Source organism: Fukomys damarensis, unplaced genomic scaffold (genome assembly GCF_012274545.1).
Source record: "Fukomys damarensis isolate Sample0158 unplaced genomic scaffold, DMR_v1.0_HiC HiC_scaffold_18, whole genome shotgun sequence".
NCBI lineage: Eukaryota > Metazoa > Chordata > Mammalia > Rodentia > Bathyergidae > Fukomys > Fukomys damarensis.
Genome location: NW_022900930.1, coordinates 12,987,354 through 13,001,113, shown reverse-complemented (window position 1 = coordinate 13,001,113; position 13,760 = coordinate 12,987,354). Strand labels below are relative to the sequence as shown.

The 13,760-nt window shown below is 39.5% G+C and overlaps 1 protein-coding gene across 1 annotated transcript in view; it reads right to left on the bottom strand.

Moving 5' to 3' along the window:
* The window catches only part of Prag1 (PEAK1 related, kinase-activating pseudokinase 1), a 52,658-nt gene that overhangs the window by 21,359 nt on the left and 17,539 nt on the right, over positions 1-13,760 (bottom strand). The window contains exon 4 of the mRNA XM_010621825.3: positions 127-284. Coding sequence (XP_010620127.1) covers positions 127-284 — 158 coding nt within the window. The remainder of the gene's footprint in view (positions 1-126; positions 285-13,760) is intronic.

Genomic DNA, 13,760 nt, shown 5'->3' with positions numbered 1-13,760 from the left:
GTGTCACGGAGAAAGTGGAACCAAGGAAATAGGCTCTGCTCAGTCCTTTCAAATCCTGGCTGTCACCCCAGGCTGGGCTTGTGGGCCCAGGAGAACCTGAGCCTCTAGGTCAATGGTGAGTCTTACCTCCATCACTGCAGGTCCTGGAGTCCGAGGCCAGGCTGTCCGTGGAGCTGGTGGTGAAACTGATGGGGACGCCCTGGAAGGATGGGCTGAGGCTCTCTGCAGAGCCCTGGCTCACTTTTTCCAAATCAGAGCTGCTCTTGTTCATTTTTAAGAGGTGCCTGGAAAAGGTAGAAACAAAGAATAAAAGTAATGTCCTTGGTTTTTGTTCGGAGATGAGGCTGGTAGGTCACGAGCCTATCGCGATCTTAAAACCTGACTGATGCTTAGATATCAAAAAAGAATCAAAAAAACAAAACCAACCAAACAACCAAACAACCAAACAACAAACCAACGAGCCACTAGGACTCTTCTGAACACACGAATGGCAGGAGATTTCCTGAATGGGTTAATAGAAGACTCTGTAAAATGCAAACAAACACCAAAATCCTCACTTGAGTGGAGGAACTAAACTGCTTTCACATTCTGACCCCCTCCATAAAGCAATTTATGCCACCAATTATATCCTGCGTGTCATCTCTACAAAGAAAAAGTAAAGCATTACCAAACAGGCCAACCTATAGAGCTCTGCAGAGGTTGAGGAGTATTTGCCAGATCCTATGACAGGCGAATTTCGAACTAGGACTAAAAACATGGGATCTCTTTATTTGCCTGGTACTTTTTTATTTAGCTTCAAGAGGTTTGCTTGGAATCAAGGAAGACTTCATTTAAATATTAACAAAAACTCTAGTGTAGCACTTAATTGGAACCAAGTTAGCATAGCCCTTTTATCTAGAACCATGGAATCTGCCCTCTGTCTTTCTGTGAAAACTTGTGTTGTATCTCCTAAAACAGCATCACCAAAATGTCAGAAATAGAAATACCAACTTTAAGAAAAAAGAGTTTCCCTAGAGAAGACAGCTCCATTATTGGGTAGAGTGCTTAGCTTATTGATTTCTCCTTTCCCCTTCCCAAGACCTACATGAATATTCACTTCTCCTCTGACATTTCCACCATGAAATGAGACAGATCACAATCAATCCAGTCCTTTCCCTGTAGGCGGTAACCCACATTTGTCTGAACTTATATTTCCTGACAACATTCCTGTTCCTAAGGAAGATCTATATTTCACAACACACTATTGATTTGGCATCCAAAATCACTGTATTTAATGCATATGACCTTACCATCAAGAATTCATTGATTATTCTTTGTGTACAACACTGCCAGCCCTGGGTTAGTTTTCAGTCATTGGAATCCCTTGCTTATAACAGAGAAGTTTAGAGAAAGTTTATAGCTACCCTGAAAAGTGCTCTTCAGAAAACAAGTCTCTCTCCACATTATCAACTTGTAGAACCATATTAAAGACGTTTTAAAGTCATCAAATATTAAGCGACTGCAACAACAGTGTTACAGACCAACAGAAGTCTTAATACTATTTTGGTACCACTGTTGGGAATCTTAGAAATAATCAAATCCTATGTGATCTTTATCTAACATTCTGCCAGAATACAATTATATAAAGCTTATTTTCTTTTTCACACAGGCTTCTCACTATGTTGTCTCTGCTGGCTTCCTGATCCTTCTTCCCCAGCCTCCTGTGTAGCTGGAATTACAGGCACAAACCACTACACCCAGCCTTACCATATCCTCCCTGGACCCATCAACAGTGGCTTTCTCAGGCGAGGCCAGGAGAGCAGTTTGTGATAACGACAACTTCCCATTCTCAGAGAACAGTCAACTCCAGGACAGCCTAACTCCTCAGCTCTCCAGAGCTGTTCTAGAACCCAGGCCCTGAATGTTACCAAGGGAGAAATTCTGGCACAGAGTCCCCACCCCACAAATTTAGAGAACAACCCAGGCTTGGTGCAGAGACAAAACCAAAGATAGTCGTAAATATGTTCATGTGTGAACACACACACATACACACACACATACACACACAATTCTTGCAGTAACAGTCATGCTGGAAAGAAAAGAATTTTCGGGTGGGTGCTGGATGCAAAGAAGGAACTCAACACCTCAACACCACAGTGGTACCTGGGATGCTCCAATACTGTGTGTCCTACTGGTTTTGGTATATGCTGTTTCTAAGCTTAATGAAGTTTGTTTCTATTCCCAGTTTTTTAAAGAGCTTTATATTTTTAATTTACTTGCAATTACTAGACTTTATCAAATGCTTTTTGTACATCTATGAGAAAAACATGTTTCTTCTTTGTTTTGCTAATCTGATGACTTACATTAATAACTCTGCTTTTACTAATAGCTTTTTTTTCTTTTTGAGACAGGGTTTTGCTGTGTATCCTGGGCTGCCCTCAAACCTGCCATCTTCCTGCCTCAGACTTCTGAGTGCTGAGACTACAGCTGTATGCCACTCCTACTAAAAACTTTTCTAAATCAGACCATGCTTGCACACTTTGCATAAACTTATTGCTGGATTCAGTTTTGCTGATATTTAATTTCAGATTTTTTTACTTAATTTCAAATAGAGGCTAGCCCATAATTGTTCTTTCTTGTCTTGTTGTTATCCCTTTTGTTATACAGGGCAAATTAGAATTACAGCATGAATTGAGCAAACTTTTCAATTATCTGATGTAGTTTTATAAGGATTATGCAATCCCTGAAAGGGTTACAACCTACTGAAAATTCATCAAGGCCCAGCTGTAGGACAAAGGCCATCACAGAGATTTAGTTCTGATAAATCTAGGAGCAGTGTTTTGAGGACAGAGATCCAGGAAGCAAACCCTTCTATACTGAAGCTTGCTAGGGAAACAGCACTGCATTGAGGTAAGATGGACAGGTCTGCTCCTCACACCAACATCAGATATCTGTGATGGAAAAACACAGAGAGCAGCAGCACTGTATCTCATACCCAACACAAACATCATCTTGCTTATTTTTTTTTTTTTTTGAGACAGGGTCTCACTAATTTCCCCAGGCTGGCTTTGAATTAGTGGTGCTCCTGCCTTAGCCTCCCAAGTGTTGGGATTAAAGGTATATGACAACACACCCAGTCAACATGAACTTTGAGGAGAGAGAGAGAGAGAGAGAGACAGAGAGAGAGAGAGAGAGAGAGAGGAATTTGAAATCTTTTAGAAGAAAATCTTATGACCATAAAGTAGGAAAGGATTGAGGAAATAAGATTTAAAAAATACAGGAAACATTAGATTAATTTTACATCTTTAAAATTTAAAACTTCCATCTACTAAAATATAAAGTACCATAAAGAAGGTAAAATAACCAATCTTGGAATGGACAAGCCATTATATTTGCAACACACATGAACGGTAAAGTATCGGTATTCTGATTATAAATAAGAATGGCTAAAAATGTACGAAACAGACAAGCTCATTTTAAAGAGGACAATGGAGATAAAAAGGCAACTCACAAAAGAAAAATAGGCAAAGCCAGTCTACATGTGAAAAAATGATCAACCTTACTAGTACTGTAATCAGATAAAACTAAACCAAGATTTCGTGTCACACCCATCAATCAGGTCAGATCAGACTGCAATATAGGTACTATTAAGGATACAGGAAAACAGGAACTGTATTGCACTGTTTGTGGGACACTGATTAGTGTACACACACACACACACATAGGATAACTAGCGAACAAACACTGAAAGTTAAATGAACACATTTCTGTAATCCAGGGGCTCCATTGTGGGATATAACTATCCTTCGAGAATATTAATCAAATCACTATAGTAAATGAACACTGAAATCATTGTAGTAGGTCACAGCCATTTACAGAACAAAAGTTTATTCCAACAAAATAGAACTGACCAGAAAGTATGAAACTAAATATAATAAGGATTTGTGAAACTTTGTTTTGTTTCAAGTGCGTGTTGGATCATGATATTAAATATACTTCCTAAAGAGAATCATACTCTTTAAGAAATCCTTACTCCCAGGGATTTAGCTCAGTGGTGCCGCGACTTGCCTCGCAAGCGCAAGGACCCAAGTTTGATCCACAGCACCAAAAAAAAAAGTAGATTAAGGATTGATATTTTTCCTTAAGCATCCAGATGGCAACTACTTGAGGTTCATGGACCACACTGACTGTGGTGCAACTACTAGAGTCTACAGGAAAGCAGCCATAGACTGTATCTCAGTGAATAGGTATGTTTTCCAAGAAAACTTTATTTATAAAAATAGATGGCTAGATTGTGAACAATAGGTGATTAACTCTTGCTCTAAAATAACCTTGTCTACTAGAAATATATCTGAAGCCCTATGTATAATTTAAAAATTTCTAGTGATTGGATTACAAAATATGAAATGTGATATTCATTTTAGTGATGCATTTTAATAATGATGTATATCAAATATTGTCATTGCAACATGTAATAAAAATTTTTAATAAGACATTTTATATTCTTTTCTTATTTTAAATCTTTAAAACCTAGTATGTATGTACATTTATAGTACATTGCGATTTGGACTAACTACACTAGGCTAGTAGCTACTGTACTGTACAGTGCAAACTTAGAAAAACTCTCTTACATGGATAAGGATGTATAGAATGTTACAAATACCAAAAATAAAATTATAAATAGTTCAACTGTTCATCAAGAAAGGAATAAAGTATACTATCGCGTTATGGCAGAATACCACATAGCAGTAAAAAATAAACTGGATTGTGCACCAATATGAAAAAAATCTTAAAATGTAAGAATTAAAAGGAGTTTACAAAAGTCTCAAGTATAGTGTGATACCATGTATATACATTTTAAAAGCACATGATAATTTGGATTTTTGTAGCTCACAAAAATACAAACAATGCTCATTAAGTTCAAAACAGTAATTGATCTGGACAGCAATGGGGGTTGAAATAACATTCACAGATGGAGAGAGCTACCACTATGTCAGTAATGATTGATTCTTTAAGACATCTATGGCTGATAGTGTAGCCCAGTGATAGAGCATGTGCTTCATATGTACAAAGCCCTTGGCTCAATACCCAGCACCACCAAAAAAATAAAAAAATCTGAAACTAATGGCAAAGTGCTAATATTAGAAAAATCTCAGGGGCCATACTTGACTGTCAATTAAACTGCTCTATGAAGTTCATTGTATGTTTGAAGTATTTGATAGATTAAAAAAGGTGTAGGGGAAGTGGGAAGGGAAAGGGAAAGGAAATAAGGGAAAAGAAAAAAATACAAGAAAATGGAAAAATGGAAATAAAGTTTTTGTAAATAGGTAAGGGAGGAGAGGGTGAAGGGAGGGCAGGGACAAGGGGAAAAAATGAGAACCAAGACCTGTCATGTAAAGGTACAAGATCCCAATGATGAATGTAACCGTACTGTATACCTAAAAGTACCAATAAATTCAATGAGAAAAAAAATGAACATTTTAAGTAGGGAAGAAATCACTACAGCCCAGGGATGGCCACTCCTCTTGACCTGTTACTGAGCCTCTTGGGGGCCCGGGATGTGGAAGGATCAGAAGGGATCTCCGTCAAGCCCTGTGGTGGGAATCCGCAGGCTCAGTGAATCAGTTCCCCCTGAGCAGAACCTTGTGGATGGAAAAAGTTGCTTCTCCAATCTAGCAACTTACTTGAACTTTGGGGTTAACCCTTCTGAATCTAGCCCTTGAATGGGAGAAGTCAAAGGAAGGCATACAACATCAGTCTACTTCTGTAATTACACAATAAATTCTTACAGGGTGTGTGTGTGTGTGTGTGTGTGTGTGTGTCTGTGTGCATGTCTGTGTGTGTGTGTTGGGAAGGCAAGGCACTCCATCAGTAGACTTGGTTAAACATATGTGAGGCACAAATAAAATTTATTTATTTATGTATTTATTTATTTTTTGTACCAGGGATGGAACTTGGGACCTTGCATTTATGAGGCAGGCAGCAGAACCACTAAATCCCTGGCCCCACAAATAGAATTTGTGACCTCTGGAGATATGACTGCAGCTTGCTTACAGGGCAAGCTCATGAATTCAGGTTCCTACCAGGCAACAACAACTCAGTAGGCTGTGGGTCTGGTGTAAAATGAGAGGGAACATGATTTTTCATACACACTGGGGTGAACCTTTTCTTAATGGTAAAATCCTAGGAAGGGCTGGTGATGTAACTTAGAGCACTTGTCTTGCTTACAGGAGGCCATTGGTGTCCATCCTCAGCATAGCAAAACAAAAACAAAACAAAACTCAAGTAAAAAACTTTAGGCAAGATGGCTCTTTGCCACAAACTGTATCAAAATCATCCATCCAAGGATTGCCACTTTAATTAGGGAATAAGCAAAACCGCATCAAATTTAAAAATGAAAAGCAAGCTTTCCATCAAAGTAGAGACTTAGAATCAAGGTGCTTTTGATTCTTCGTTCTCTGTGTGCAACAGACTTAAGAACCCTTGTTGAAGGCTTACTGTCCCAAAGGTGATTCTTCTGAGCCCTCACGGAGTACTTGTCTCACGTACGGCCAAATAATGGTATGAATATACTCAGCAACTTACAGTGAGTCTGTATTTTTTTAAACAGCATGTTTTCTTCATTAACAATAATTTGATTTCTCTTTCATAAAACTGGTACAAACCCTCCATAAAATGAATTCCAATGTCACATAAATTAAGCAAGTAGCTTTAAAGGACAAAAACCACATACTCTTGTCTTTCTTCTTTGGTTGGAGAATAACATTCTTATCAGCTACAACAAAAGTAGGTCTCCACAGAGAGCTCTGCTGGCCCTATGATGAAGTGCTTAGTCTTGCTCAAACTTCCTCTCCTGACTCTCACTGTGGAAAATGCATGAGTCGGTGGCACAGTGTCCTTCCAGACTCAGGGCTGCAGCTGCTGCCCAGTGCTTTTAGAATGGCTTTTCCCCCCATTGTCCTTGGAAAGCAATGAACTGCCAGAGTGGTCCCCATATTATGGTGGTAGAAACCTGGAAAAAAAATAATCCAGCCGGAAGAGCTATCTGCCAGACTTCCTCATTCATAGGAACAAGCCTAATCTAAAAATATCCCCAGAGCTCCCTGAGCTGGAGAGTGTACAGAATGTCTGCAATTCGTAATGGAGTCCATGCCCTGGTGTGACAGGGACCCTCTTTCAAACTTCACAAGGTTGCTAGGCCCTCAGAGGACAGTACAGTTGACAGTGAGACTGAAAAGAAGTCCCAATCTCACTACCTAACTGGTTTAGTTCATGCACACCTGGCAGAGAACTTTTTGCCTCAGAAGCTAAAGATCTGAAAACACAAATAAAGCTAAATTTGCTCTTTAAATTCCAGCAAATATTCACACAAAGTTATGGGACTGATCAGATTCACTACTAAATTTAGTCACGATGCAGAGAAGACCTAAAGAAAAGTTTTAAAGAAAAATATTAATGCACTGGAAGCATAACACGTTTAAAAAGCTATGCATCTTTTTAAATCATTAAGAGGAAGTGAAAAGTTTAGATTCAACTCTCAAGTGCAAGTTTTAGACTCTAACAATTAACCCAATGCCTCAGTCAAAGAATGGGAACTTCTTACCATCCTAGACTCCAGCCCAAAGTGCCGTCCTCATCAGTGTGGCCGCCTAAGCCCTGTGACAGACTGGCCGGTGACTAGAGGGTCCCATGGAGCAGTCTTTGAGCGTGAAGAGCCAGCTCAGAGCTGCCCAGAGTGCCTTGTCAGGCTGCTGTGACTTCCCCAGCTCATAGCTCTCCGTTTCCCCCCAGTTCCTCTCTGACTTTTCTATAAAATGCACTTCCTGCCGAAGCACAGGAAAATAGGCTCTGACTCTCTGACCTGCAGCTTTTAATCACAGATTTTCTTCTTTGGCTCCATGATTAGAAGACATTCAGACACACCCTAAATACATTGTTTCTCTCCATTTTTCTTTACTATTTAACCACCTTTTAAAGTCAAAATCACTGAATGGTTTGTGTTTTCTTAGTGACTATGAACACCCATTTTTAACTTGTCTTACCCCTTTCTTAACTGCAATCCACCCTCCTTCCTGTCCATCGTGAAATCCATCCCAGGTTTCTCAACACCAAACACTTACTGCCTACTCTATACCTAGAGTTGTGTTAGTAGCTGCTGAGCTGAGAGGGCAGGATAACCAGCTTCAGCAAATCTGCAACCTTGCGGGGAAGTATTTATCCAGCTCTTGTAGGCAGAGTTCAAGCAAAATCTTCAAGAAAGTCCTGCAACTTTGGGTAAAAACATCCTTACTCAAAATCTTTCTAAACACTGCCCTCATCACAGCAGGTGATCCGGCTGAGTCCCACACAGAGCTCCCTCTCTATCTTGCTGCTGTATTGAATCAGCTCACAACTCTCGGATGACAGAAATTTGTACTTCAAATTCCCTCTGACAATCTTATTTTCGAATATTTCCACTCCCTGTCTATATATTATAAAATATGCCTGGATTTCTAGCTTGAAAAAAAGAGTACTGTTTGATTAGTAAACTACAACTTCCACTCCCACGTCCTTGTTTTCCAGACAGGTTTTTCTTCTGTTTGTTCCCACAGCACCCGGTATTTCTTCTCCCTACCCAGAGGAGCTCAGAGGAACTTTGTCTCTGTCTCCTTCAAATCTTCGATCCTCAAAACCCAGGATCGCCTTTACTTACTTGCTAACGTATTTCAGTCTTCTCTGATGAGTTCCTCCCCTCAGTAACCCACATGAACTGAGCTTGAACCGTTTCCTCAAGCACTTGGTTGTAATCCTAGTGAAATTATTCTAATTGTTTCAGGTGAAGTAGACTCATGACCACCCAAAATTATAAACCATTTGAGAAGCTTTGTCACAGTTAGGGCAAGGTGGTGTACAGAGTAATTATTCAACACTTCTTGATTAAGTTTATCTGTTTCTGTTTCAATACCTCAGTAACATCAAGAAGAGTAAACAATTCCTTTAAGTAAGAATTATGCTTATCTGGCAAAACTTGCAAAGGACAGGAACAGTGAGCAAGATAACCATCAGGAATACCGCTTAAACAGCTGAAGCTGCCACATGTCTATGAAATAAATAGTCTTAAAATATCCCGAACATGAAGAAATCCTACAGTTAAAGACTTTTCTTTGGTCAGAAGATGGGCTGAGCAAGGAAAGTAAATAAACCGGAAAAGGTTTTTAGTTTATCTTTGGTGTACTTTGATGAAGATGTTGAGAGAGATCTTTTGCAAATGGCCAAGTGCCACCTAAAAGGGCTGACAGGGACAGTGCTTTGCAGGGGGCACATTTTGTTCCACGATTTATTTGCATGTACAAATACAGAAAATAATTTTCATCTGTGGTCAGATGACCTTTAGAGTTCCCATGGTACAGGTCTGTTAATTTGTACTGCAATGAATGCCTTAACAATGCTGGTGGCTCTACCAGCTTGAAAGACCTTCAGGTCACCGTTACATTGCACGGAAACCATTTAAAAATGGGAATATACTTTTGTTTAAAAATCAAAATGAAACCATGGTTATTTTTTTAAAAATAGGAAAATTGATGTTGTAAGATATTTATATGGTCTTAACCACAGTATCCTTGGCACACAGTTCCTGAAATCCTTGCACTCTCCAAAGTGATAACTGTCTTTTGTATAGTAATAATCAAAGGCTGGTCACACCCTAGGTAGCTTTAAAATGGGAGCTGATCACAGGAAAGGCACCTGGCAGAATTAAGGGCCCCACTGCCCAAACTCCAAGGAGGGGAGAGGGGCTGAAGGTTAAATGGGTCACCACAGGTGAATGGTTTAATGAATCAGGCATGTGCAAGGAAGCCACCACAAACCCAAAAGAACAGGCTTTGGAGAGGTCCCAGAGAACCAAACTCTTGGAGGTTGCTGGAGACTGCAGTGCCTGTAAGGGTATAGCAGCTCCATATCCTTCCCTACATATCTTGTCTTCCCACACACTCTGAACCCACCATTCCTTTACAATAACCCCATGAGTGGAAACAAATTTATCCTTGAGTTCTGTGAATTCTTTTAGCAAATTAAAGAAACTTGGAGAGGTTGTTGGGGGAACTCTGATTTATAGCCAGTGAGTTGGAAGCACAGGTAAAACAGGCAAAGGTTTGTGATCGGCATCTGAAAGGGGACTAAGCCCTCAACCTATGGAAACTCATGTTCTTTCCAAGTAGGCAGTGACAAAACAGAACTGAATTAGAGGGAACCCCAGCTGGTATCCACTGCTGGATTAATTGTGCTTTTTGGTGTGTGGGGGGAAGAGGGGGGGCTGGCTACTCATTTGGTCACAATAATCTTCTGTATGAACTGTTGCAAGGGAGAATTAGAGAAACGGAGTCCCCCTATATTTCCATTACACACACACGCACACACACGCACATGTGCAGATGCACATACACAATGTGTGTGTTACTCATTGGTTTTAGTTAAAGATGTAAATGCTTAAACTGGAAAACAGAAATCTGCAGGCATTTACCCTATATAAATATACGCTTTGATATTGAGGCAGAAATATTTGTTGATGATGAACCATTTAGGTGTTAGAGAAAATCAGTGGGGTTTTGTTTTGTTTTGTGATGCCAGCACATGTCCAGAATTTCCTGGGTAGATAGGTTTCAACTAAGGCAGGGGTTTCAGCTAAGAGAGATGGGATTAGTGAAATGTAGATGAGAGTATTGAAAAGCTCAGCTTCTGGACCCAAGGCCAGGGCACTATACTCACATCTTCAACATTAGGAGCTGCCTGTCCCCAACCATAGCCTGGGTAGTCCAGGAGGAAGCCTACACCTGTTCACTTAGCAAGGCAGATGGGATGAGAAGATGAACAGAGAATAGCACGTGGGAGGCCAATGACTAAGCAACTGCCACCCACAGTAGGACACTTCCCACCAGCTGCCCTGTGTGACACTGTGTGTCAGGACCCACAAGGAGCCTGGGGGAAGAATAGAAATTGAGTCATTTCCTAAACAGGTTTCAAAATCACCTAGGAAAGCCAAGCATGTGGCAATAAAAGCATGAACACTGGGGATGCCCCTGTGTGTCTTGGAAACAAGCATGCAATCTACCTGTGTTTCAGATTCCCATTTGTAATGTGAAGATCAACAACAATGCTAGGAGCAATGTTAAGATGATTTGACGAGTTAATTTTTATAAAGTGCTAAAAACAACACCAAGTATATAGAAAATGCTAGTTAAGTAAAAGATGGGTGGCTGGATGAATAAACAGAGAATGATCTTGGCAGCCTCCAATACATTGACTAATTATTTCTGCCACTTGGACAGAATCAGATAGGCTGTAGACTTCACTTTACCTTGTTGCCTCTACTTTTACTATGGCATTTTAAGGAGCCTCAAGGAAGGAAAGTAACCCAGAGGAAGCGCTAAGGGCATACACAATTCTAAAATGACCAGAAAGAGTTGATACGTCCACCAGCCAGATCTCATCTGGAATCTGTGTTCAGGAGCTGGATCACTTACATTACAGCCCCACTGTCAGTGGCTAAGCGGGTTGCCCAGCTTTGTCAGCCTGCTATGGCTGTCAGAAAAATCTAGAAGAAACGAACAGTCCCTTTATTGTATTTGCCTGGCTCCTCCTGCACATGAGCCTCTCCCTTGAACACTTTCATCTTTCTAGAGTTCTTTCTCCCTTCACTCCACCTCACCACCCTCTACCCCCAGTGCATAGTTTTAGTGATTGCCTAAACCAAACCAGTAGTGAGCTCTTCCCGAACTGGGAGTTAATGTGGTTCTAGCCTCCATCTATTCCTATAAGAATCCATCCACCAAGATTGCTTACACCTCAGGGGAGTCATTTTGTTTCTGGAATACTGGTTTTGGCAACCTGGCTTTCGCATTCTCAGACCCCCTTCTCTTGAACGACAAGACATTTTGCTGACTCAGGACCCAATCCCAACTATTTGGATAAAGAGATCAGTGCATATTTACACTAAATTTCATTTTTACCATTATAGGCCAATGGAATTGGCCAGAGAACCAAGAGACAAAACCTTTCCTCTATGGGCAAATGATTTTCAACAAAGGCACCAAGACCATTCAATAGGGAAAAGACAAGATTTTTAACAATGGTGCTAGGAAAACTACAGACTCACACGCAAACTAATGAATTTGGACCCTTACCTAACTTCATACAAAAAGTAACCCAAAATAGACCAAAGACTCAAAGGTAAGACCTAAAGCTGTTAGGAGAAAACCTTCATTATACTGGATTTAGCAATGATTTCCGGGGTATCATACAAAGAGTACAACCAACAACAAAAAGATTAGATAAATTGGACTGCATCAAAATTAAAATCTTTTGTGCACCAATAGACACAATCAACAAAGTGAAAATAAAGGAATGGGAGAATATGTTTACACGTTCTACATCTAACAAGGGATTAACATCCAGAATATATAAAGAACTCCTATAGTTCAACAACGACACCAAAAATAACAAAAACTAATTAAAAACAAGCAAAGGACCTAAAAAGATATCTCTCCAAAGATGCACACAATTGTTAGTGAGCACATTCTTCATGTCACTAATCATTAAGGAAATGCAAATCAAAACTACAACGAGGTAGCACCTCATACCTTTTAGCACAGTTACTATAAAAAAATGAGAAGATAATTGGTATTGAAGAGCATGTGGAGAACCCTGGTGCGCTGCTGGTGATAATACAAAATGGTACAGCGGTAAAGGAAAACAGAATGGAAGTCGCTTAAATAGTCAAAGATAGAGTTACAACATGATCCAGCAATTCCACTTCTGGGGGTGGACTCAAAAGAATTGATAGCAGGGGTTGTGAAGTGACATTTGCCCACTCATGTCCATAGCAACACTATTCGCAACATCAAAAAGTGGAAGCAAGGTAGGTTCCACTGACAGATGAATAACGAAGCAAACTGCGGTAGGTACGTGCACAAATTATCTATCTATCTATCATCTATCTATCTATCTATCTATCTATCTATCTCTCCATCTATCATCTATCTATCATTTAATGTAGCATTATTCAGTCATAAAGATGAGGATAATTTTGATACTTGCTACAGCATAGATGAAACTTGAAGTCATTATGCTACATGAAGAAGCCAGTAACAAGACATATACTACATATAATTCCATTTTATGAAGTTTTTAGAGTAAAATCAGAGACAAGAAATAGGGTCCAAGAAGGAAAAGTGGTGAACTATTCTTTAATAGGTATAGAGTTTCAGTCTTGCAAGATGAAAAGAATTCCTATGTTCAGGTACACACAGCCTTCTGTATCCACAGGTTCCATATCACATATCGAAACAACCAGAGATTACTAATCCTTGGCAATAAAAATGGCATCTGTACCAAACAGAGACTTTTCATTAGATATGTGATTAGGCATGACATTAGTCATGTGATTACTCCTTAAACAATCCAGCATAACAGCCATTTACATAGTATTTACATTGTAGTAGGAGTGATTTAGAGATAATGTATAGTATACGGAAGGACATACAGAGGTTGTATGCAAATACTATGCCATTTTGTATAAGGAAGCTAAGAATCTGTGGATTTTGGTATCTTCAAATAGCCCTAGAATTAATGCTTCTAAATTGTCCAGTGATGACCAAATTTGGTACTGAGTTGTATATGTAAAAACAACAAAATGACAAATTTTTTGGTATGCATAATTTACCACACCTTTCTAAAAGGTTTCTAAAACCTTTTTTCTAAACGTTTAAGAAAACAGGTATATATATATATATATATATATATATATA